Here is a 27,899-nt window from a genome sequence, read left to right on the forward strand (position 1 = left end):
TGACTGCTCTTTGCATACAACTGCAAGGATTCTCAGGCTGCAACTGCCCCAGGCAACAGCAGAATTAAGCTTGTCTAAGAGTCAAAGAGACTGGTCAAGTGAAAGGAAGTAACACCTGGGGACTGTGCCTTACCTGGGAGAGGGGTGGGGCCCAGCTCAGGTAGAATCCCTCCCTCAAGGAATTCAGACCCCAGGGTCTGGAAAACTGAAGCAATTAAACCCAGACTACAACCTCTCCCTGGCTTCTTCAGGCCCCCAGCTGGGAGGGTCTACTGAAGTTAAAGGTACCACATCACTTTATGCTGGTGGGACCTGCAGATGGACAAGCACCACATACTGGGCAGGATAGAAAAAACATAGAGGCTTCATAGGAAAGTCTTTCCACCTGCTGGGTCTCATCCTCATGGAAAACTGATGGGGTGACTCTTTCTGTTTGAGAGGTCAGTCTTGTCTGGGAAAATCTGACTGGGTTCTATAATACCTAAATAGACCCTCCTAAGGAATAAAAAAAGAAGAACAAGTTTCTTGCAGGGCAAGAAATAAGAAAACAAGAACTGAAAAATTCTGATCTGTTAAACAGAACCTAAGCTAGAGGTCTAGAATAAGCTGAACTGAATGTCAGAGAACAGATAGACAACAAAGTTATCCAGCAAGAAAATCCTAGGTAAAAAAAGTGAAAACAATCTCTAGAGTAAACTAATTAAGGAAATTTAATGTCTAGATGCCAGCAAAAATAACAAACCATACTAGGAAAATTGAAGATATGGCCCAGTCAAAGGAACAAACCAACAATTCAAATGAGATACAGGAGTTGAAACAATTAATTCAGGATGTTCGAACAGACATGAAAAATCTCATTAAAAATCAAGTCAGTGGACTTCCTGGAAGATGGCGGCTTAGTAAGACGCGCGGATCTTAGTTTCTTCTCCAGGACACCTACTAGGGGAGTAGAAACGATACAGAAAGCGCCCAAAGCCACAACAGAGATAAAAAAGACAGCGTACCCCATCCTGGAACGGCTGGCTGGCTGAGAGAAGCAGCTCGGGTGAGATCGCCGAGGCGCGCGGGCCTTACCGGGCAGGGTGGCAAGCGGCCGGAGTTATTCCCTTCCCCCTTCCCGGGCCGGCTGGGAGAATTGGAGAGGCGGTTCCCTGAAACCAAGGCGGCTGGCGCCCACACCACGCGCAGCCCCCGGACCAACTGAGAGAATTGGATCGGAAACCCCCAGGCCGCGGAGAACGGTGACGGGTGGGGGAGGCCCCTTCCAAACCCGTGACTCCCGGGGAACGTGCACTCTCTCGGGCGGGCCGCTGCCACTGGCGCCCTCCCACCACGCTTGTTGCCCAGGGCCGACTAGGAAATTCGGACGGGCTCTTTCCCTGGCTGCGGCGACCAGCAACCCTCCCTGCGTTCGGACCCCGGGCCGGCTCAAGCCGCTTCGGCTAGCGAACCCCCAGGAGGGCGAGAGTTTTCCAAAGTTTAAGGTCCCACAGCACCTTTTACTGGTGGGACCCGCAGACAAACGTGTGCCACGAGCGCCACCTACTGGGCAGGATAAGAAAAACAGAACCCAGAGATTTCACAGAAAAATCTTCCAAACTTTTGGATTCAATACCCAGGGAAATCTGTCTAAATGCGCAGACGCCAACAGAAGATAACGGATCACGCTCAAATAATTGAAAATATGGCCCAGTCAAAGGAACAAACCAATAGTTCAAATGAGATACAGGAGCTGAGACAACTAATGCTAAATATACGAACAGAAATGGAAAACCTCTTCAAAAACGAAATCGATAAATTGAGGGAGGACATGAAGAAGACATGGGCTGAACATAAAGAAGAAATAGAAAAACTGAAAAAGCAAATCACAGAACTTATGGAAGTGAAGGACAAAGTAGAAAAGATAGAAAAAACAATGGATACCTACAATGATAGATTCAAAGAGACAGAAGATAGAATTAGTGATTTGGAGGATGGAACATCTGAATTCCAAAAACAAACAGAAACTATCGGGAAAAGAATGGAAAAATTTGAACAGGGTATCAGGGAACTCAAGGACAATATGAACCGCACAAATATACGTGTTGTGGGTGTCCCAGAAGGAGAAGAGAAGGGAAAAGGAGGAGAAAAACTAATGGAAGAAATTTTCACTGAAAATTTCCCAACTCTTATGAAAGACCTAAAATTACAGATCCAAGAAGTGCAGCGCACCCCAAAGAGATTAGACCCAAATAGGCATTCTCCAAGACACTTACTAGTTAGAATGTCAGAGGTCAAAGAGAAAGAGAAGATCTTGAAAGCAGCAAGAGAAAAACAATCCATCACATACAAGGGAAACCCAATAAGACTATGTGTAGATTTCTCAGCAGAAACCATGGAGGCTAGAAGACAGTGGGATGATATATTTAAATTACTAAAAGAGAAAAACTGCCAACCAAGACTCCTATATCCAGCAAAATTGTCCTTCAAAAATGAGGGAGAAATTAAAACATTCTCAGACAAAAAGTCACTGAGAGAATTTGTGACCAAGAGACCAGCTCTGCAAGAAATACTAAAGGGAGCACTAGAGTCAGATACGAAAAGGCAGAAGAGAGAGGTATGGAGAAGAGTGTAGAAAGAAGGAAAGTCAGATATGATATATATATAATACAAAAGGCAAAATGGCAGAGGAAAATATTATCCAAAGAGTAATAACACTAAATGTTAATGGACTGAATTCCCCAATCAAAAGACATAGATTGGCAGAATGGATTAAAAAACAGGATCCTTCTATATGCTGTCTACAGGAAACACATCTTAGACCTAAAGATAAACATAGGTTGAAAGTGAAAGGTTGGGAAAAGATATTTCATGCAAATAACAACCAGAAAAGGGCAGGAGTGGCTATACTAATATCCAACAAGTTAGACTTCAAATGTAAAACAGTTAAAAGAGACAAAGAAGGACACTATATACTAATAAAAGGAACAATTAAACAAGAAGACATAACAATCATAAATATTTATGCACCGAACCAGAATGCCCCAAAATACGTGAGGAATACACTGCAAACACTGAAAAGGGAAATAGACACAAATACCATAATAGTTGGAGACTTCAGTTCCCCACTCTCATCAATGGACAGAACATCTAGACAGAGGATCAATAAAGAAATAGAGAATCTGAATATTACTATAAATGAGCTAGACTTAACAGACATTTATAGGACATTACATCCCACAACAGCAGGATACACCTTTTTCTCAAGTGCTCTTGGATCATTCTCAAAGATAGACCATATGCTGGGTCACAAAGCAAGTCTCAACAAATTTAAAAAGATTGAAATCATACACAACACTTCCTCGGATCATAAAGGAATGAAGTTGGAAATCAATAATAGGCAGAATGCCAGAAAATTCACAAATACCTGGAGGCTCAACAACACACTCTTAAACAACGAATGGGTCAAGGAAGAAATTGCAAGAGAAATTAGTAAATACCTGGAGGCAAATGAAAATGAAAACACCACATATCAAAACTTATGGGATGCAGCAAAGGCAGTGCTAAGAGGGAAATTTATTGCCCTAAATGCCTATATCAGAAAAGAAGAAAAGGCAAAAATGCAGGAATTAACTGTTCAATTGGAAGAACTGGAGAAAGAACAGCAAACTAATCCCAAAGCAAGCAAAAGGAAAGAAATAACAAAGATCAGAGCAGAAATAAATGAAATTGAAAATATGAAAACAGTAGAGAAAATCAATAAGATCAGAAGTTGGTTCTATGAGAAAATCAATAAGATTGATGGGCCCCTATCAAGATTGACAAAAAGAAGAAGAGAGAGGATGCAAATAAATAAGATCAGAAATGGAAGAGGAGACATAACTACTGACCTCACAGAAATAAAGGAGATAATAACAGGATACTATGAACAACTTTACGCTAATAAATACAACAATTTAGATGAAATGGACGGGTTCCTGGAAAGACATGAACAACCAACTTTGACTCAAGAAGACATAGATGACCTCAACAAACCAATCACAAGTAAAGAAATTGAATTAGTCATTCAAAAGCTTCCTAAAAAGAAAAGTCCAGGACCAGATGGCTTCACATATGAATTCTACCAAACGTTCCAGAAAGAATTAGTACCAATTCTCTTCAAACTCTTCAAAAAAATCGAAATGGAGGGAAAACTACCTAATTCATTCTATGAAGCCAACATCACCCTCATACCAAAACCAGGCAAAGATATTACAAAAAAAGAAAACTACAGACCAGTCTCTCTAATGAATACAGATGCAAAAATTCTCAATAAAATTCTAGCAAATCGTATCCAACAACACATTAAAAGAATTATACATCATGACCAAGTAGGATTCATCCCAGGTATGCAAGGATGGTTCAACATAAGAAAATCAATTAATGTAATACACCATATCAACAAATCAAAGCAGAAAAATCACATGATCATCTCAATTGATGCAGAGAAGGCATTCGACAAGATTCAACATTCTTTCCTGTTGAAAACACTTCAAAAGATAGGAATACAAGGGAACTTCCTTAAAATGATAGAGGGAATATATGAAAAACCCACAGCTAATATCATCCTCAATGGGGAAAAATTGAAAACTTTCCCCCTAAGATCAGGAACAAGACAAGGATGTCCACTATCACCACTATTATTCAACATTGTGTTGGAGGTTCTAGCCAGAGCAATTAGACAAGAAAAAGAAATACAAGGCATCAAAATTGGAAAGGAAGAAGTAAAACTATCACTGTTTGCAGACGATATGATACTATACGTCGAAAACCCGGAAAAATCCACAACAAAGCTACTAGAGCTAATAAATGAGTACAGCAAAGTAGCAGGTTACAAGATCAACATTCAAAAATCTGTAGCATTTCTATACACTAGTAATGAACAAGCTGAGGGGGAAATCAAGAAACGAATCCCATTTACAATTGCAACTAAAAGAATAAAATACCTAGGAATAAATTTAACTAAAGAGACAAAAAACCTATACAAAGAAAACTACAAAAAACTGCTAAAAGAAATCACAGAAGACCTAAATAGATGGAAGGGCATACCGTGTTCATGGATTGGAAGACTAAATATAGTTAAGATGTCAATCCTACCTAAATTGATTTACAGATTCAATGCAATACCAATCAAAATCCCAACAACTTATTTTTCAGAAATAGAAAAACCAATAAGCAAATTTATCTGGAAGGGCAGGGTGCCCCGAATTGCTAAAAGTATCTTGAGGGAAAAAAACGAAGCTGGAGGTCTCACGCTGCCGGACTTTAAGGCATATTATGAAGCCACAGTGGTCAAAACAGCATGGTATTGGCATAAAGATAGATATATCGACCAATGGAATCGAATAGAGTGCTCAGATATAGACCCTCTCATCTATGGACATTTGATCTTTGATAAGGCAGTCAAGCCAACTCACCTGGGACAGAGTAGTCTCTTCAATAAATGGTGCCTAGAGAACTGGATATCCATATGCAAAAGAATGAAAGAAGACCCATCTCTCACACCCTATACAAAAGTTAACTCAAAATGGATCAAAGATCTAAACATTAGGTCTAAGACCATAAAACAGTTAGAGGAAAATGTTGGGAGATATCTTATGAATCTTACAACTGGAGGCGGTTTTATGGACCTTAAACCTAAAGCAAGAGCACTGAAGAAGGAAATAAATAAATGGGAACTCCTCAAAATTAAACACTTTTGTGCATCAAAGAACTTCATCAAGAAAGTAGAAAGACAGCCTTCACAATGGGAGACAATATTTGGAAATGATATATCAGATAAAGGTCTAGTATCCAGAATTTATAAAGAGATTGTTCATCTCAACAACAAAAAGACAGCCAACCCAATTACAAAATGGGAAAAAGACTTGAACAGACACCTCTCAGAAGAGGAAATACGGATGGCCAAGAGGCACATGAAGAGATGCTCAATGTCCCTGGCCATTAGAGAAATGCAAATCAAAACCACAATGAGATATCATCTCACACCCACCAGAATGGCCATTATCAACAAAACAGAAAATGACAAGTGCTGGAGAGGATGCGGAGAAAGAGGCACACTTATCCACTGTTGGTGGGAATGTCAAAGGGTGCAACCACTGTGGAAGGCAGTTTGGCGGTTCCTCAAAAAGCTGAATATAGAATTGCCATACGACCCAGCAATACCATTGCTAGGTATCTACTCAAAGGACTTAAGGGCAAAGACACAAACGGACATTTGCACACCAATGTTTATAGCAGCATTATTTAAAATTGCAAAGAGTTGGAAACAGCCAAAATCTCCATCAACAGAAGAGTGGCTAAACAAACTGTGGTATATACATACGATGGAATATTATGCAGCTTTAAGACAAGATAAACTTATGAACCATGTAATAACATGGATGGACCTAGAGAATATTATGCTGAGTGAATCCAGCCAAAAACTAAAGGACAAATACTGTATGGTCCCACTGATGTGAATGGACATTCGAGAATAAACTTGAAATATATCATTGGTAACAGAGTTCAGCAGAAGTTAGAAACAGGGTAAGACAATGGGTAATTGAAGCTGAAGGGATACAGACTGTGCAACAGGACTAGATACAAAAACTCAAAAATGGACAGCACAATAATACCTAATTGTAAAGTAATCATGTTAAACACTGAATGAAGCTGCATCTGAGCTATAGGTTTTTGTTTTGTTATGTTTTGTTTTGTTTTGATTTTACTATTATTACTTTTATTTTTTTCTCTATATTGACATTCTATATCTTTTTCGGTTATGTTGCTAGTTCTTCTAAACCAATGCAAATGTACTAAGAAATGATGATCATGCATCTATGTGATGATGTTAAGAATTAATGATTGCATATGTAGAATGGTATGATCTCTAAATGTTGGGTTAATTTCTTTTTTTCCGTTAACTAAAAAAAAAAAAAAAAAGAGAGAAGGGATAATTGGAGCTGAAGGGATACAGACTGTACAACGGGACTGGATATGAAAACTCAGAAATGGACAGCACAATACTACCCAATTGTAATGCAATTATGTTAAAACACTGAATGAAGCTGCATGTGAGGTATAGGTTTTTTGTTTTTGTTTTTTTTTGTTTTTTTTCTTTCTATTATTGTTTTAATTCTTATTCTGTTGTCTTTTTATTTCTTTTTCTAAATCGATGCAAATGTACTAAGAAATGATGAATATGCAACTATGTGATGTTATTAAGAATTACTGATTGTACATGTAGATTGGAATGATTTCTAATTGTTTTGTTAATTCTTTTTTTAATTAATAAAAAAAAAAGAAAAAAAAATCAAGTCAGTGAATTGAGGGAGGATACAAAGAAGGCAAGAGACAAAGAAAAAGAAATCAGAAGTCTGAAAAAACAAATCTCAGAACTTATGGAAATGATAGGCACAGTAGAAGAGCTAAAAAAAAATATGGAAATCTACAATGTTACGTTTCAAGAAGCAGAAGATAGGATTAGTGAACTGGAGGACAGAACATCTGAAATCCAACAAGCAAAAGAAAATATAGGGGAAAGAATGGAAAAATATGAGCAGGGACTCAGGGAATTGAATGACAACATGAAGCGCACAAGTGTTGTGGGTGTCCCAGAAGGAGAAGAGAAGGGGAGAAGAAGGAGAAAAACTAATGGAGGAAATTATCACTGAAAATTTCCCAACTCTTATGAAAGACTTAAAATTACAGATCCAAGAAGTGCAGCGTACTCCAAAGAGAATAGATCCAAATAGACGTACTCCAAGACACTTACTAATCAGAATGTCAGATGTCAAAGAGAAAGAGAGAATTTTGAAAGCAGCAAGGGAAAAGCAATCCATCATATACAAGGGAAGCCCAATAAGACTATGCATAGATTTCTCAGCAGAAACATAGAGGCAAGAAGACAGTGGTATGATATATTTAAGATACTAAAAGAGAAAAACTGCCAAAAAAACTGACAGAATTCTGTATCTGTCCTTCAGAAATGAGGGGGAAATTAAAACATTTTCAGAGCAAAAAATCACTGACAGAATTTGTGACCAAGAGACCGCTCTGCAAGAAATAATAAAGGGAGCACTAGAGACAGATAGGAAAAGACAGGAGAGAGAGGTGTGGAGAAGAGTGTAGAAGTGAAGACTGTCAGTAAGGTAAAAAGAAGAAAACTTAGATATGACATATAAAATCCAAAAGGCAAAATGGTAGAAGAAAATACTGTCCTTACAGTAATAACACTAAATGTTAGTGGATTAAACTCCCCAATCAAAAGACATAGCCTGGCAGAATGGATTAAAAACAGGACCCATCCATATGCTGTCTACAGAAGATGCATTTTAGACCCAAGGATAAACATAGATTGGGAAAAGATATTTCATGCAAACAACAAACAGAAAAGAGTGGGAGTAACTATACTAATATTCAACAAATTAGACTTCAAATGTAAAACAATTAAAAGAGACAAAGAAGGACACTATGTATTAATAAAAGGAACAATTCAACAAGAAGACATAACAATCATAAATATTTATCCACCGAGCCAGAGTGCTTCAAAATACATGAGGCAAACACTGGAAAGAGAAATAGACACATCTACCATACTAGTTGGAGGCTTCAATTCCCCACTCTCATCTATGAACAGAACATCTAGACAGAGGATCAATAAAGAAACAGAATTTGAATAATACAATAAATGAACTAGACTTAACAGACATTGGATACACCTTTTTCTCAAGTGCTCATGGATCATTCTCAAGGATAGACCATATGCTAGGTCACAAAGCAAGTCTCAATAAATGTAAAAAGATCGAAGTCATACAAAACACTTTCTCAGATCATAAAGGAATGAAGTTGGAAATCAATAATAGGCAGGGGGCCAGAAAAGTCACAAAGATATGGAGGCTCAACAACACATTCTTAAACAACCAGTGGGTCAAGGAAGAACTTACAAGAGAAATCATTAAAAATCTCGAGGCAAATGAAAATGAAAACATAACATATTAAAATGTATGGGATGAAGCAAAGGCAGTGCTAAGAGGGAAATTTTATTGCCTTAAATGACTATATCACAAAAAAAAGATAGAGCAAAAATGGAGGAATTAACTGTCCACTTGGAAAAACTAGAGAAAGAACAGCAACTAACCTCAAAATAAGCTAAAGGAAAGAAATAACAAAGATTAGAGCAGAAATAAATGAAATGGAGAACATGAAAACAGTCGAGAAAATCGCAAAACCAGAAGTTGGTTCTATGAGAAAATCAATAAGATTGATAGACCCTTAGCAAGATTGACAAAAAGAAGAAGAGAGAGGATGCAAATAAATAAAATCAGAAATGGAAGAGGAGACACTGACCCCACAGAAATAAAGGAAGTAATGAGAGGATACTATGAACAACTTTATGCTAATAAACTAGATAATGTAGATCAAATGGACAGCTTCCTAGAAAGGCATGAACAACCAACATTTATTCAAGAAGAAATAGACGCCCTCAACAAACCAATCACAAATAAAGAAATTGAGTTAGTCATTAAGAAGTTCCAAAAATAGAAAAGTCCAGAACGAGATGGCTTCACCTGTGAATTCTACCAAACATTCAAGAAAGAATTAGTACCAATCCTGCTCAAACTCTTCAAAAAAATGGAAGAGGAAGGAAGGCTACCTAACTCGTTCTATGAAGCCAACACCACCCTCATACCAAAGCCAGACAAAGATACTACAAGAAAAGAAAATTACAGACCAATTCTCTAACGAGTATAGATGCAAAAATCTTCAACCAAATTCTTGCAAACCGAACCCAGCAGCATATTAAAAGAATTATACGCCATGACCAAGTAGGATTCATCCTAGGTATGCAAGAATGGTTCAACATAAAACCAATTAATGTAATACACCATATCAACGAATCAAAGCAGAAAAACCACATGATCATCTCAATGGATGCAGAAAAGGCATCTGACAAAATTCAACATCCTTTCTTTTTGAGAACACTTCAAAGGATAGGAATAGAAGGGAACTTTCTCAACACGATAAAGGGAATATATGAAAAACCCACAGCTAACATCATCCTCAATGTAGAAAAACTGAAAAGCTGACTAGAATAACAGTATTTTCTTCTACCATTTTGCCTTTTGGATTTTATATGTCATATCTAAGTTTTCTTCTTTTTACCTTACTGAGACAAAGACAAAAACAAGACAAAGATGTCCACTGTCACCATGGATATTCAACACTGTGTTGGAAGTTCTAGCTAGACCAATTAGACAAGAAAAAGAAATACAAGGCATCAAAATTGGAGAGGAAGAAGTAAAACTCTCACTGTTTGCAGATGATATGGTACTGTATGTCAAAAACCCTGAAAAATCCACAGCAAAACTACTAGAACTAATAAATGAGTACAGTAAAGTGGCAGGTTACAAGGTCCACACTCAACTGTTTAGTGTTTCTATACACAGTAATGAGCAATCTGGGGGAAGTCAAAAAAATTAAGTTTACAATTGCAACCAAAAGAATAAAATATTTAGGAATAAATTTAACTAAGGATACATAAGATCTATACAAAGAAAACTGCAAGAAATTGCTAAAAGAAATCACAGAAGACCTAAATAAATGAAAGGGCATACCGTGTTCATGGATTGGAAGACTAAATATAGTTAATATGTCAGTTCTGCCTAAATTGATTTATAGATTCAATGCAATACCACTTAAAATCCCAAAAACTTACATTTCAGAAATAGAAAAACCAATAACCAAATTTATCTGAAAAGGCAGGGTGCCCCGAGTAGCTAAAAATGTTCTGAGAAAGAAAAATGAAGTTGGAGGTCTCACACTACCTGACTTTAAAGCATATTACAAAGCTACAGTATTCAAAACAGCATGGTACTGTCATAAAGATAGATATACCGACCAATGGAATTGAATAGAGTGTTCAGATATAAACCCTCTCATCTATGGACAATTCATCTTTGATGAGACAGTCAAGACAACTCACCTGGAACAGAGCAGTCTCTTCATTAAATAGTGCCTGGAGAACTGGATATCCATATGCAAAAAAATGAAAGAGGATCTATATCTCACACCCTATACAAAAATTAACTCAAAATGGATCAGAGAGGACGGGCCATGGTGGCTCAGTGGTGGAGTTCTTGCCTGCCATGCCAGAGATCTGGGTTCGATTGCCGGTGCCTGCCCATATTATAAAAAAAAGAAAAAAAAGAATCAAAGACCTAAACATTAGATCTAAGACCATAAAACTTTTAGAAGAAAATGTAAGGAAATATCTTATAAATCTTATAATAGGATGTGGTTTCCTATATCATACACCCAAACCACGAGCGTTGAAGAAAATAATAGATAAATGGGAACTCCTCAAAATTAAACACTTTTGTGCATCAAAGAACTTTGTCAAGAAAGTAAAAAGACAGCCTACACAATGGGAGACAATATTTGGAAATGATATATCCGATAAGGGTCTAGTATCCAGAATATGTAAAGAAATTGTTCGATTCAGCAACGAAAAGACAACCCAATTACAAAATGGGCAAAAGACATGAACAGACACTTCTCAGAAGACAAAATACAAATGGCCAAAAGGCACATGAAAAGATGCTCAACTTCCCTGACTATTAGGGAGATGCAAATCAAAACCACAATGAGATATCATCTCACACCCACCAGGATGGCCATTATCAATAAAACAGAAAATGACAAGTGCTGGAGAGGATGTGGAGAAAGAGGCACACTTATCCACTGTTGGTGGGAATGTCAAATGGTACAACCGCTGTGGAAGGCAATTTGGCGTTTTATAGAATTGCCGAACTAAGTATAGAATTGCCGTATGATCCGAAAATACCATTGCTAGGTATCTGTTCAGAGGACATGAGGGCAAGAATGGACATTTGTACACCAATGTTTTAGCAGCATTATTTACAATTGCCAAGAGATGGAAACAGCCCAAATGTCCATCAACAGACGAGTGGCTAAACAAACTGTGGTATATATATATATATATATATACAATGGAATATTACACAGCTGTAAGACAGAATAAAGTCATAAAGCATATAACAACATGGATGGACCTTGAGGCCATTATGCTGAGTGAGATTAGCCAGAAACAAAAGGACAAGTACTGTATGGTCTCACTGATATGAACTGACATTAATGAATGAACTTGTAGAATTTCTGCTGGAACAGAGGTCATCAAGAGATAGAAATAGGGTAGATTTTGGGTAATTGGAACTGAAGTGATACAGATTGTGCAACAGAACTGATTGTAAAAATTCAGAAATGGATATCAAAATACTACCAAATTATAGCACAATTATGTTAGTACACTGAATGAAGCTGAATGTGAGAATGATAGAGGGAGGAAGGTCAGGGGCACAAGTGAAACCAGAAGGAAAGATAGATGATAAAGACTGAGCTGGTATAATCTAGGAATGCCTAGAGTGGACAAGAGTAGTAACTAAATGTACAAATTAAAAAATGTTTTTGCATGAGGAAGAACAAAGGAATGTCAGTATTGCAAGGTGTTGAAAATAAGTGGTAAATCATATTTTAAAACTTCAACTTATGTGTGAGACTAAAGAAAAAATGTTTATTTGGTACAAAGTTTATATTTTGACTAGTGCATTTCCTAATATAGCTTGTGTGGACAGGTTAATTGAGCACCATAAGTACATGGAACCTTGAATAGGGCCTGAGATTTTGAAGGTTTATCCAGAGTGATGCCCTGACAAATCCCAGAGTGATTTGAACACTGAATAAAGTATTTGCAAAGTCCCCTTGGGGGAATCGCGAGAAAGGGGGAAAATTCAACTTCCCCCTTTGAAGAGTTCCTGATATTCTTGCAAGCAGTGGGGACAACCAAATCAATAGGCCGAGCTCTCAATCTTGGGATTTGTTCATATGAAACTTAACCCCACAAAGGATAGGCTAAGCCTACTTAAAATTATGCCTGAGTCACCCCCAGAGAACCTCTTTTGTTGCTCAGATGTGGCCTATCCCTCTCTCAGCCAACATGACAAGCACACTCACTGCCCTCCCCCTCTCTATGTGGGACATGACTCCCAGGGATATAAACCTCCCTGGCAATGTGGGACAGAAATCCTAGAATGAGCTGGGACTCAGGGTCAAGGGATTGAGAAAATCTTCTTGACTGAAAGCAAGGAGAGAGAGGAACGAGACAAAATAAAGTGTGAAAATAAAGACAAAATAAAAGGCTGAGAGATTTCAAACAGAGTTGAGAGGTTACCCTGGAGGTTATTCTAATGCATTTTATAGATATCCCCTTTTTAGTTTAAGGTGTATTGGAGAGGCTAAAGGAAAGTGCCTGAAACTGTAGAGCTGTGTTCCGGTAGCCATGTTTCTTGAAGATGAAGGTGTAATGATACAGCTTTCGCAATATGACTATGTGATGTGAAAACCTTATGTCTGATGCTCCTTTTATGTATGATATTGATGAATAAGTAAAAAATATGGATTAAAAATAAATAAATAATAGGGAGAGCAAATGTTAAAATAAATCGAGTAGTTTGAAATACTAGTGAACAATGAAAGGGAGTGGTAAGGGGTATAGAAGAAAAGTAGAGGGAACAAATGATCAAATCTGTTGAGTAGGTGGAAATACTAGTGATCAGTGAGAGGGAGGGGTAAGGGATATGGTATGTGTGAGTTTTTTCTTTTTCTTTCTTTTTCTGGAGTGATACAAATGTTCTAAAAAATGATCATGGTCATGAATATACTACTATATGATGACATTATGAGACATTGATTGTATACCTTACTTGGAATGTTTGTATGTGGTTTTGGTTTGATAATACAAAATAAATTAAATTTAAAAAAAGATTTAAGGCACTCACTGAATATCCAGTATTCACAATAACTGAATAAACCTACATAACAAGAAATAATCATGAAATTTTAAAACCAAAGATAAAGGGAAGAGTTTAAAACCTATCAGAGTGAGGAGGAAAGCAAGCAAACAGAAGAATCAAAAACAACCCTGGCTGTAACTACTTGTTTTTGAAAACTATTGCTTTTTATTTCTTTGCTTTGTATATATATTATAGTGTACAATAAAAAATTTATAGATAGATAAATATAGTTTATATCTATATCATACACATTAGTAACAACAATAGAATAAAAAGTACAGAATATTTTTTAAAACGTATTCTATAGGATTGTAAAAATTTTTGCTTTTAAAAATAGCTGAATGGTATACTGCTATTTGCTTTTTGCCCTTGGCATTGTTTTTGTATTCCATGTTGTGTGTAGTCCTAGTCGATTGATTTTAACTGTTGTGCAGTATTCTCTTGCATTAATATACCACAATTGATTCATCAGTCCTCTGTCGGTAGGCAGTTGGTTTGTTTCTGATTTCAAAACAATATTGCCTACCTGTGCCTACTTGTGCACAGGCAGCGCAAGATGGTATCTCCTAAGTAGACACCTAGTTACAGATTAGATCCCCATCTTTATTGGATATTGCCAAATTGACTTCCAAAGTAGTTGTAGTGCCTTATTGTCCCTCTAGCAGTATATGAGAATTCTAATTTTTCCTACATTCTTTTTGATACTTGGTATGGTCAGAATAGATATGGATATATCTATATCCATACACATTAGTAACAACAATAGAATAAAAAGTACAGAATATTTTTTAAAACATTCTATAGGATTGTAAACATTTTTGCTTTTAAAAATAGCCGAATGGTATATTTATAGATAAAAGGAGCATCAGACATAAGGTTTTCACATCACATTTAACCATGTACTGAGCATCTTTTATGTGCAAGCCACTCAGGATACAAAGTTGAGCACAACGCCGTTCACCTTTAAGGAGCTCATAATCTAGAAGGGTGACAGATGTGTAAATAGACATTTTCAGTAGAAAAATTTGAAGTGGCACAGAGGTAGCTCAAAAAAGAAGAGTGAGGGGCGGGCCGCGGTGGCTCAGCGGGCAAAGTGTTTGCCTGCTATGCCGGAGGACCTCGGTTCGATTCCCGGCCCCAGCCCATGTAACAAAAACGGAGAAACGGAATACAATAAAAACAGGAAAATGTTTAAAGATGTTTCCCTTTCTTCCTTCCTTCCTTCCTTCTATCCTTCCTTCCTTCTCTCTGTCTTTCCTTTAAAAAAAAAAAAAAAAAGAGTGATCTTTCAGCCTAATTCTGATTCCTGGAACTCAGATCGCGGGGGAGAAGGTATGGTCACCCCCTTCAGCATCTCACAGCCCAGCTGTCTGGAATCCCATCCCAGCATTTTGGCCCCAGGGATATAGTGTTGCCTTCCCGAATTTCTGGAAAGATTCAGCCAAAGATTCGGCAAGGATTCGATAGCACATATGCAAATGCAGCTTAGCCAGAGATTTTCCTATCAATAGAAGGTTCATAGCTCTGTGTTTCCAATTAAGATATTTATGTAATCTATGTTCTTACTCATTTATCCTGGCAAGACTGAAGATGAGGAGCTTTTGTCTGCTTGGGTGGTTCACAGTGTTAATCTGTGTTTTGATGATTGCAGCTCCCTTGTCATGATCCTCCTTGGGAAAGGCGTGAGAATTTGCTTATTTTGAGTTTTAGCTTCACCTGCTATAAGGAATTATTGAAATTATTAATTTTTTGAGTTGTGATACTGATATTGTTATGTTTTTATAAAGTTCTTTTTCTTTTAGAGATATATACTAAAATATTTACAATTAAAATATGATAGGATGTTGGGTTAGTGTGATGGTAATATGTAGGAGAGGGAAGTGGCCATGAGTTGACAAATTATTGAGGCTGAGTGAAGAGTATATGAATGTGTTTTGTGAAGAGTACGTGAATGTGTTTTAGACTATTGTGTCTATTTTTGCATACATTTGAAATTTTTTCCTAATAAAAGGTTTAAAAATCCATCATCATGCTTGACACCACCTGAAATGAAACTTAGATCCTCCATCCACTCGTTGTTTACAGTGGCCAGTAGAGGGCAGTAGGTCCTACCTCACAGAACTGTAGCCCCAGGTTTCCTGGTGGCTGCAGAGGGCCCTTTGCTGGGCTTCCTGAGAGTTTACTGCTTGCTTCCCTTTCGCTCCTAATGATGCCATTGGATTATTGGATTATTCAGAGTAACAGAATTTATGTAACCTGCACTGTGAAAAGTGATGAGCTCCCCTTTAAATTCTGCAAGCCTGCTTACACATGCTTTCTGGTGGTAGTGGGTTGTAACAATCAGCATACGGCAAAGCACAAGGGTCTGTGAGCCCCGGACTAGGGTTCAAATTTCAATTTAGGGCCAAGGTGGCTCAGCAGGCAAGAATGCTTGCCTGCCATGCCAGAGGACCCGGGTTCGATTCCCGGTGCCTGCCCATGTAAAAAAAAAAATAAAAATAAAAATAAATTGAAATTTAATGTCTGTGACTTGGGCAAGTTACCTAGTTTACCTGAGCTTTAATTTCATAGGGATAATTGTACGTGCCCCACCAGGTTGTGAAATGTATCTTAGGATATATGAAAGTATCTAGCACCGTGCCTGGTTTTCCTCTTCTAGCATCATTCCCTAAAAGTTATACAGTTTTCCTTACCTATCTTTAAAACCTACCTCTTGACACAGTCATATTCAAATGGCAGTAGCTAATTAACCAGATGTCCAGCTGGAGGGAATGAGCCATGCTGGCCAGGCACTGAAGTTTGGGTTTACCTACTTCTTTCTCTTCTGTTCTCACAGCAAGCTGCCTCACCGTTCCTCTTTCCTCACATGCTTTGATCTTTAGAAGTCCTTTTGACCTACTAGGGTAGCTGCTGCTGTTGTTCTGCCTGGCTTTTGCTAGGTCCTTCTTTTAGATCTCCAAAGTTCTATCTCCTTTCAGTTTTTCAGCCAGCCCATGTATCGTCTGCAGGGAGAGAAAAACCCAATATATTTGGCCTAATTTTTATTCCTTTATAGCCATTGTCACTTCCTGTCTCTGCAACATCTTACTTATCCTGAGGCTTATAAAAAGAGGTTCAGACCCTTAGGGGGGGAATACCTTTTTGTATTCAAATTCGGTTAAATCCAGGGAAACAACCAACAGAAGGAGCTACACTTAGGGCTTGCAGCTGTGATTATACACTTCTTTATTCTATAACCTTGGTATATGTTAATCAGTTTCTCTTTGAAATTGTGGGGATGCTAACACTGCTTCCCCAAGCGTTCCAAGGCTTAAATGAGAGTGTTCAGTACATTGCATGGTCCCTCATAGGTGCTTCATAAACTTGGGTGAGCCTAGACCTAAATTGCAGTTTATTCCTGGAAAAGATGGAAGTGGGGCATATATAACCAGCTCAGAGGATCACCCTTTGGATAAAACAATATCAGACAACACAGCAGTGTGTTCTCTTCAGATGCTCTGTCTTTATTAATTCCCTCAGTATTTTCTGACTATCAGGTATTCAGATATGAGCTCAGAAATGCTTCCAAAGCCAAAGTTATTTTTCTTTTCTTTTAGCCTGGGAGTTGATTATTTAGAAAATGCTGACTTCTCTTAGACCCTACTGTTAGGAGGGTAACATAGTTCTGATCAGGGTAAGCGGGTCAGCAGCTGAAGCCAGTCAGCTTAGGAGTAGAGAAAGACTAACAGTAGTGCTTTCCTGGACTTGGTTGTACCGCCTCTCCTGATAGCAGCTGATTGTATCATGCCTTCAACCAATAACAAAAGACCAGTTAAGCAAACTCATAATCTGAGCTGGCCACTTTTTCTATTTCTTGATTAGAGAGAAATAGAAAAGTCTGTGTATTCTGCTGTGGGCATAGGAAGATTGGAAATGGGAATATTTAATGATCAGACTGAGAAGTAATTGGGAACCAGAAAAGGGAAGGCCTTGATAGCCATGTTAAGAAATTCTGAGTTTATTTTGAGGGCTGAGGGAAGCCACTGAAGGATGGTAGAAAGATCATTACAGCTAGAGAAAAGAGATCAGATTGAAGGGAGATAAAGCCATTGCTAGGGAGATTGATTAGATATGGATGCAGTCAGCCAGGTGAGAACTTACAATATCCTGAACGCAGCCCATGCCAGACACAGAAAAGAGATTCGACCCTATTTAGAGTGACCAGGCCTTGGTGATTGAAGAACTCAGCATCTTGCATGTGTGAGGGGCTTGCTCATTAAATATTTGTTGAGTGTGTGACTGAAGAAATGAAAGATTCTAAATCTTGTCGAAGTAAGAAATATCTCCACTAATCAGAGGATTTTAAGCTTTTTAACTGAAGTATTTAGAGGATTTTAAGCTTTTTAACTGAAGTATAACATATAAACAGAAAAGTGCTCAAATCGTAAACTTGGTGAATTTTCACAAACTGAACCCACTCATGGATTTAGCATCCATTTCAAGAATTAGGACAGCGGCAGCACCCTAGAAGTTCCTCAGGCCTCACGTCCATTCACAACCCAAGAGTAACTACCATGCTTTAACATTGTGGTTCTATTTTGTCTGTTTCTGAGCCTTGTATAAATATAATCATATGTACTGCTGTGTCTAGCTTCTTTCACTTATAACATCTCTGAGATTCATCAAGTTGTTGAGAGTTAGCAGTAGTTTATTTCTTCTCTGGCAGTGTAGTATCCCATTGTATCAATATACCAGAATTTATCCATTCTGTTGTTGAAGGATACTTGGGTTGTATCTAGTTTGGGGCTATTACAAGTAGAGCCACTATGAATGCTTTTTTATCTATTGTTTGGTGAACATAAGTGTGCGTCTCTGTTAGGTATATACTTAGAAGTAGAATTATGGGTCATAAAATAGGTGAATGTTGGACTCTAGTAAATACCATCAAACCATTTACCAATTTGCACTCCTACTGCAGGGTTCCTTTGGCAGCACTTCCTAGACCAGTACTTGATACTATGTGTCTTTTTCACTTCAGGCAGTCTGGTACGTGAGAGGTGGTATAATGTTGGGATTTTATTTATATTTCCTGATGACAAGTGAAGTGGAGCACTTTTCATGTTTATTTGCACATCCTCTTTGTGAGGTGCCTAGTCCAGTCCTGTGCTCACTATCTGTTGGGTTGTCTGCCATTTTCCTGTTGAATTCCTTTTATCTTCTTGTTGCAAGTCCTTTGTTGGATATACATAATAGAAAAATTGTCTCCCACTCTCTTAATGGTGTCTTTTGGTGAAAAGTTCTTAATTTTAGCCAGTCCACTTTAGCAATTTTATCCTTTATGGTCGACAGCTTTTTGTGTTCTGTTTTAAAGTCTTTTGCCTGCTCTAAGTTCATGCAGATATTCTGCTAGGCTTATAATAAGTCTTGACATCTGGTATAAATCCTCTGCCCTTGTTAAAATTACATTACTAAGGCAAAAAGCACCCTTGGTTCTGATATGTTGGTTCTTAACTTTTTGCAAGTCCTGGATTCCTGTGACAATCTGACAAAATTCTAGCCCTTTTGCCCAGAAGTACACCTACGCCCATCCACGTCACATTTTCCTACAGTTTCAGGGACTTCGCAGACCAACATCAAAGTCTGTTTTTGGGTCACAGGTTAGAGAACCCTGATCTAGACCAACCTATTTATTTTGCACATAAGAGAGGGGGGGAATCATACACTTAAGTTTGTGGCCCAGCTGGAATTAGAACCCAGATTTCTTGACTCCTACTCCAGTACTCTTTCTGACACAATCCCTGTTAAAAAGCTTTCTGAGAATACTTCTCTGGCAGACTCATCCAAGGGAGAGACAAGTCAAGGGAAATTTCTATCCAAGAGCAGGGAAAAAAAAGCTTACATGGTAATGCTCGTGTACTTACGTATTTATTTTAGTTGTTTGAACCCCATGGAGTCTGTGATTCAGTTTCTTAAAGTTGAGCTGAGAATTATCATGGTCGATGCATCTTCCTCTAGCTGTGACTCAGTGCCCTGGGGTTGCTCTATTGAACCTTGCTATGTGCAGCTACCTGTATTCTGCTTGGTCTCTGGATTGACTCTGGCTGGAATTTCAAAAAGCAGTTACATAATAAGTTTCCAGTCTCAATGCTCAAATGGGTGAGGTTGACCAGAGTGGTTGCTCTAGGGAGAAAATTAAAAGGGGTGGAGGTAGGTAAAGGAGCTCTGAGTTTCTTGATTTGGCTGAGTCAATTTGCAAGTAGTTAATTGGTAGACAAGCCAGGCCAGAGTATCTAGAAGTAAGTATTCATTAAGGATTTAGCCTGTTTTCTTACCTGCCACTGCCCACAGTAGCCCCTTCAGAGATTCTAAGTAGATTAGGCAGCTTACAGGTAACAGGGCCTGGTATTTTTAAGCAGTCACTCAAACCGCAGTGCCAAGAGTCTCCAAAACTAACCTTGTTTCCTTGTCAGCATGCTTACTAATGTCCACTGCCATGGGTATGTATTTTAGACTTGCAGCACAGACTACAGTTTGGATCTCATGGTGAAAGGGACTGTCTGGTTCTTTGGGCCACACCCTAAAACACAGACTAAGTGATCTCATCTCCACACAAAAGAAGACAAATCCATAATATTGTACGCATGTATAATCCTGTTAGCTGTGACAAATAACCCACGCATTTGATCCCCTTTTATTTTTTTCCCAGAAACTTCTGAGAACCCCTTCTCTGGCTTCTTTATGCACTTGTGATTAAGTAGACAGAAGCAATGTAAGGTTAGATAGCTGAAGGAGGCACACTGGCTCAGTCGTTTCAAAGGCGTTTACTGACTACCTAACGTGTGTGTGCTGAATATTGTACCAGGTGACAGGGAAACAGAGATGAGCAGGGCAGTGCCCGTTCCTCAAGAAGTTCCCAGTGTAGGCCGAGGGACAGCTAGGTAAACTGACAGATGCTGTATGGGACAGGAAATGTTGTGATGGAGGTAGGCACAGGTGCTGGGGGCTTTGGAGGAGCAGTACCTGAATCAGCCTGCAGAGTCAAAGAAGGCCCTTCTTGGAGAAGAAATTTCAAAGGGATTTGGAGTCTCCAAGGTAGAAAAGTAATGGTAACAGCATTCATTCTAGGGAGATAAGCAGCATGTATAGTGACACAAAAGCACCAAATCAGGGGTGGTTGGAACTATTAGGCATTGGGATAAAGAAAGAAGGTCCAGCAGGCTTGTTTACCGCATCTTATTTTTGTCCTGCCCTTCTCCTCCTTTTAAAAGGGCTTCTACATTCAGAGGCTGCCAGTATGCTCAGAACTCGAAAGATTCACTGATCCCAGCAACTCAGGCACCTTTGGCTCTATATCACTCAATAGTAGCTTAAATCAGAGTCCATCCACCCCGCCTCACACACACATTCACCACAGGTGACCTTCAGTAAACTTTAGCTGTCAGAGTCTCCAAACTCTACCAGTCCAGCACTGCTCCATTCCAAAGACAAATCTGTGGTCAGACTATTTCATAAACTATAGCCAGAGCATGCACTCAACAAGCCTCAATTTTCTCACCTTCTCTTCTTTTCTTTTTCTCTTTTAGGCATGAAGAAATCGGTGGTTTATAGTTCATTGAAATTGCAAAAAATGTGGAAAGGATGGTTAAGTAAAACATCCTAATTTTCTTGTTCTTCTATATATGGTATGTATAGATGAATAAAATATTTGATCCTTTTTGACAGAACAGTGTTTGCTTCTTAACCCATTGCTTGGTTTTGGAGACACCCTCATGTATAATACTTACTTTTGAAATGTATGCATCAGACACTTATCCAGAAGGGGACCAAAATATCTTTGTTGAGAGCTTAGCCTTTATACATAAAACCATCTGAATCCTGCTTTTCTAAGAGCTTTAACCAGGGTCTGGAGTTTCCAGGTACATAAGAGTCACAGACATAATAGAGTGTACATTTGCTTTTTTTTTTTATTATTAATTAAAAAAAATTAACAAACAAAACATTTAGAAATCATTCCATTCTACATATATAATCAGTAATTCTTAATATCATCACATAGTTGCATATTCATCATTTCTTAGTACATTTGCATCGATTTAGAAAAAGAAATAAAATGATAATAGAGAAAAAAAAAAAAACTATACGTACCATACCTCTTACCCCTCGCTTTCATTTACCACTATTTCAAACTGAATTTATTTTAACATTTGTTCCCCCTATTATTTATCCTTATTCAATATGCTCTACTCTTCCGTTGATGTAGTAGCTAAAAGGAGCATCAGACATAAGGTTTTCACATTCACAGAGTCTCATTGTGAAAGCTATATCATTGTTCAATCATCATCAAGAAACATGGCTACTGGAACACAGCTCTACATTTTCAGGCAATTCTCTCCAGCCTCTCCACTACATCTTGAACAACAAGGTGATATCTACTTAATAACCTCCAGGATAACCTCTCGACTCTGTTTGAAATCTCTCAGCCATTGACACTTTGTCTCATTTCACTCTTCCCCCTTTTGGTCGAGAAGGTTCTCTCAATCCCTTGTTGCTGAGTCTCAGCTCATTCTAGGGTTTTTCTCAATCCCTTGATGCTGAGTCTCAGCTCATTCTAGGATTTCTGTCCCACACTGGACATGTAAGTTTCTAGCAGAAACTTTGTAGTCAGCCCCGAGTGTATGATTTTACCTCCGCCACAGGACTGGCAGTATTCCACACAGAGGCTCCTCCATCAACCTGAGTCCTAGAGCAAAGACCACATGGATCAGAGCTGCATCCTACCCATCGGGGACACTTAGCATGAGTGAGAAACAAACATTTGTTGTTGTAGCACCTGAGATTTTGGAACCACTTGTTACTTAGCCTGTCCTAATTGATAAATTAGGAAATATCAGATTTAGTTGAGAGGGTCAAAAGAGGTTTCATGTAGTCAGTTGGTTTTTGATAAGACAATTAAATGGGGACAGAATAGTCTTTTCAACAAGTGGTGACAGAACAACTTGATAATCACAGAGAAAAGATGAAGTTATATTCCTACTTCATTACATTAAAAAAAAATGGGCTCAAAATTAATCAAAGACCTAAATGTAAGAGCAAAACCATAAAACTCTTAGAAGAAAAAAGTAAAAGAATAAATCGTGACCTTGGGCTAGGCAATGGTTACTTAGACATGACACCAAAACCATAAGCAACAAAAGATTTAAACAGGACATCATCAAAATTTGAAACTTGTGCTTCAAAGGATACCATCAAGAAACTGAAAAAAACCTAAAGAATGGGAGAAAATATTTGCAAATCATGTATCTGATATATTTAAAATATACAAAGAACTCTTACAACTAAATAATAAGGACAGTCAAATTTTAAAATGGGCAAAGGACATCTGTGATGGTTTGAAGCTGTATGTACCCCAGAAAAGTGTGCTCTTAAAGTTAATCCTTTCCTGTGGATCTTCTGGTCAGTAGGATCTTAGGATGTGACCCACCTCATTCAGGGTGGATCTTAATCCTCTTACTGGAGACCTTCACAAGAGAATGAAATTCAGACAAAGAGAGAGAAAACCATGAAAGCAAGAAGCTGGAAGCAACAAAGAGTCCTGAAGAGAAGGGAGTGACCAGCAGATGCCATGTGCCTTGCCATGTCACACAAGAGTCCAGGATCCCTGGCAGCCAATCTTCAGCAAGAAGGTATCGTCTCATTGATGCTTTGATTTGGACATTTTCATGGCCTCAGAACTGTAAGCTCATAAGCCAATAAATTCCCATTACTAAAAGCCAACTCATTTTATGGTATCTTCTTTCAACCTCCTAGCAAACTAGAACAGACATGAATAGTCATTTCTCCAAAGAAACGGCCAATAAACACATGAAAAGGTGTTCGGTATCATTAGCCATGAGGGGAATGCATCAAAATCATGAGATGCCACAGCACGTACACTAGAGGGCTGTAATCAAGAAGTCATAATAACAAGTGTTGGTGAGGATATGGAGAAATTGGAACCCTCATAAACTGCTTCTGGGGATGTAAAATAGTACAGCTCTTTTGGAAAACTGTATGGCAGTTCTTCAGTTAAATATATGAGTTACCATATGACCCAGCAATTCTACCCTAGGTATATAACCAAGAGAATGGAAAACATGTCCACACAAAAACTTGTACACAGATACCCATAGCAGCATTATTCATGATAGTCAAAACACAGAAGCAACCCAAATGTCCACCAAAGATGAATGAGTAAGCAAAGCATGGTACATACAATGGGATATTACTCACCAATAAAAAGGAATCAAGTACTGATACAAGCCCCACATGGATGAACCTTGAAGACATTATGCTAAGTGAAGGAGTCCAGACAAATAGGCCACATATCGTATGACCCCATTTATATGAAATGTCCAGATAAGCAAATCTACAGAGATGGAAAACAGATTAGTGTTTGTCTAGGGCGGGGATGGATTGGGAGGTGACTGCTGATGGGTAACATGGTTTCTTTTGAGAGTAGTGAAAATGTGCTAAAATTGACTGTGATGGTGGATATACAACACTGTGAATGTAGGTGAAAAACATCTCAGGCTGTTTAAAAATAAAAGTAAGAAAAGTTTCATAGAGAAGATGGCCTTTGAGATGGTCTCTTAAGAAGTGGCAGGAGTTGAGTAAGTGTAGAAAGTCCAAGTAAGAAAAGGCATAAAGGTTAGCAAAATAAGGAGCTGACAGAGATCGAGGTATAAGGTTGTTTTTGTTTTTGCCTTAGAATTTTGGGTTTCATTTTAGGGAACCAGACAGAGCTGCCTCTCTCGAAGCCAAACTAGATTTTGGAACATAGACACAAATCAAAGGACACTCCCTTTGTTCCCTGCTATGCCAGGAAATACCTGGATATTATCTGCACTACTTTCAGCCCTGCACTGAAGGTGGGATCCTTCAACCAGCCCCAGAACTGGTATTACTGTCTCAGAGATGAGAGGTGGATGATGGAGATGTGGCTGGGTGCCTTACATTGAACCTCTACAGACCTCACCCTGGTGGGCGAGGAAGCAGGGTAGAAACAGTGGGCCCTTGTGACAATCAGTCACATCTCACCTTATTCATATACCGAGGGCCAAGTTTCTCACTATTCTTCTATAGAAGTTGGAGACACAAGTATACTTCCTAAACCCAGGAGAACTTTTAAGAGAGAATTTGTACTCATTGCACATGTTCCTCCCTTCTTCCAGATATGTAGCCAGTCATCTGGCAAGAGGCCCACAGATGTTACTTTTCCTGGAAAACAGACTGACCACATGTGTGTGCAGATTTGTCAGGGGTTCTCTTGGAGACAACACCTGTAAGAGAGTGAGGGAGCCAGGACCAGGCATGGGGAGAAGTTGCAGTAGAGGCCTCAGCCAATTCTAAATGGAAGCTCTAGAGCTGGTTCCGCAATTCAGAATTGTCCCAAATTGAAGCAAGGCGGCCAGGCCTTACTACATGGTAACAACCGTGGGGCTGTGGGTGCATACCTGTGAGTGAGATGACTTCCTTTGGCTGATGGCAGGTCCCACTAAGGGACTCAGCTATGGGCCATCAGCAGTCAACCCCAAGGTCGTGGCCATTCCTGGAAGCAGAGTCTAAATGGTGCTGAAGTCCAGAGGGTCTTCCAGACCTTGTTCAGCTGGAAATTCTCAAAACCTCAGTAACAGAGAAGACCATCAAATATTAAGCATTTAATGTTAGCATTTTTCTCCAAAGATTGCTGTCTGAGGTGGTGTCCTCTAGGCACATGTAGCTGTTGAGCACTTGAAATGGGACTGGTCCCAAGTGAGATGTACCGACCATACAATATACACCAGATTGTGGAGACTTCAATGAAAATAAGAGTGTCAAATATCTCATTAATAATTTTAAAATATTGATTATATATTGAAATGATAATATTTTTGATCCATTGGTTAAATAAAATACATTAAGCTCACCTGTTTCTTTTTAATTGTTTAATGTGCCTACTAGAAAATTAAAAATTACATATATGATTCATGTTAGCTTTCCTTTGGATAATGCTTATCATAGACCTTTTCAGGCAGCCTGTACCTAGGTTTCTTTCTGAAATGGGAAAAAGACTGTTTCTCTCTTCATTTGATGGCAGGCAAGACCTATATTCATGGCTGCCATGGTAAATCGTACCTTGCATATAATAAACTTTCATGATGGTTTATTGAGGAAAGCAATGAAGCAAGAAAATCCCATTTTGTTTTAGTTTTCTCTTTAGATAATGCTTTGATACTTTATCAGATGCCTTAGCTTCATCACAAATGGGGAAGAGAAAAGGTTGTGGGTGTGTCAAGGGGCGTGTGAAAGAATAGCTTATTCAAACTTGATGATGTCATTCAAAGAAGGCAATTGGGAGAAGATTACACAATAACAATAGCTATGATTTGTGCACAGCCTTAGCAATAAAAATGCCCTTCTGAATGCTTTTTCACAAACATTATCCCATTTAATCCTCCTAACAGTACCATGAGGTGTATGTTTTCATCATCCTCAGTTTACAGGTGAGGAAACTATATATATAAACCAAACTGGTTTATATTACCTCCCTGGCCTTGTAGAATTTGAGCTTTTTCCCCCGCTCCTTGGCCAATTGCAACTTTTTAAATATTGAAACATTGATTGAAACCAAATGAATAAGGTTCTAATCAAAGTCTTAATTCAAAGACATTGATGGAAATTTTTAATCAAGTTCATTTACATTGTGATTTAAATACCTCTTTAGACCTGATTTGATCCTCTACAACAGATGGTTCAATTTAAGTTTCTTCTTTTGTAAGTACATTCTAGTTGTTTAACAGAACCTCATTAACTCAAAGATAATTTTTCTTTTATTTCCTTTTAAGGAGGACCAGATGCTGAAAATAATTTGTTTTTCAAATGTTGGAGCTATTTCAGAATATACAGCAAATTGAAGTGAACTCACTGATAGGTGACCCATTTCTAATTCAGCATGTCAGTAAGGATTTAAGGATAATATTTTCCCTATGTTTATTAGGAGTACAGTCACAGCTACCAAAAATTTCAAGATGTCAATGGTTTTATTTAACTAGAACAATACACATATGTTTTCCAGATATTTTTATTCAAGGCAAAAAAAAAAAAAAAAAAGCATGAGATTTCTTTCCAGTATAAGAATGAGAATTTTTTAAATGTTTGACTTATTTATAATTGCAAAATATGTGTATTTCTAAAATATTTACTAAACAAGTTCCAATCAGGTCAGCATGTAAACTTTAGATATGGGAGTGTATGGCTGACACTCTTCTTAGTTTCTACTTTTTTTTGCAGGACAGAAGAGAAAGCATTCCCACTTTCTAGTTCTCAAATACATGACACTCAGTATTAACTTCCAAAGGAATAACATATTCTTTCTATGCTTGTTACTGTTGAAAGCATAATTATCAACTTAGAAAGTGACTTGGTTTAATGGGAAAGGTATGGCTTTTGCAGCAGTCAGACCTGGGTTCAAATCCTCACCCTACTACTCCTCTACTGAGGGATCCCGGGGAAAACATTTGTCCTCCAAGAAGCTATGTTTCCTCTTGGGTAAAGTGGGGATACCTACCTTGCAAAGGTTGGCGTGAGGGCCCAATTAAAATACAGATTTTTAAATATGACAATGGTTGTATTTTATCAATCATAAGGCTTATGTATCATGTTCCCTCTGATGAATTCCAGTGATCCAGAGACAGTGTGTTGCAATGGAAAGAGCTCTGGATTTGAAGCCAGAGGAGGAAAGAAGGCAACACTGTTTACACACCTACTGTACACCTGAACCTTTAGATAAATTGTACCCGTTTCCTTACAATAATCCTGCCAGGTGGGTGTAATATTCTCACTTTGTAGTCTGCTCTTCTCACTATAATTCTTAGAGTCAAGTTTCCATTATGCAAATTACTATGTGACCTTGAAGACATCATTTATCCAAATGTTCAGTATGAAATCAAAGTAGTAGTAATCCTGACATCCCCTCAGATCGTTTCTGGAGGTGGCCAACCCTTTTTAGAGCTAGATTAGCTATCAGTAAAA

General features: G+C 38.2%; 1 protein-coding gene across 7 annotated transcripts in view; it reads left to right on the top strand.

Annotated features, from left to right (window-relative positions):
- Positions 1 to 27,491, top strand: part of TAMM41 (TAM41 mitochondrial translocator assembly and maintenance homolog) — a 76,337-nt gene extending 48,846 nt beyond the window's left edge. For 5 of the 7 annotated variants that reach the window (XM_077116519.1, XM_077116521.1, XM_077116529.1 and 2 more), the window contains one exon: positions 21,434 to 21,791. In XM_077116519.1, coding sequence (XP_076972634.1) covers positions 21,434 to 21,510 — 77 coding nt within the window. In that variant the 3' untranslated portion in view covers positions 21,511 to 21,791. Of the gene's footprint in view, positions 1 to 21,433; positions 21,792 to 26,716 lie in introns of those variants that run through there. The other 2 variants (XM_077116520.1, XM_077116526.1) reach the window with 2 other exon arrangements.
- The last annotated feature ends 408 nt before the right edge of the window (positions 27,492 to 27,899 follow it).

The sequence above is a fragment of the Tamandua tetradactyla genome, chromosome 9 (assembly GCF_023851605.1).
Source record: "Tamandua tetradactyla isolate mTamTet1 chromosome 9, mTamTet1.pri, whole genome shotgun sequence".
NCBI lineage: Eukaryota > Metazoa > Chordata > Mammalia > Pilosa > Myrmecophagidae > Tamandua > Tamandua tetradactyla.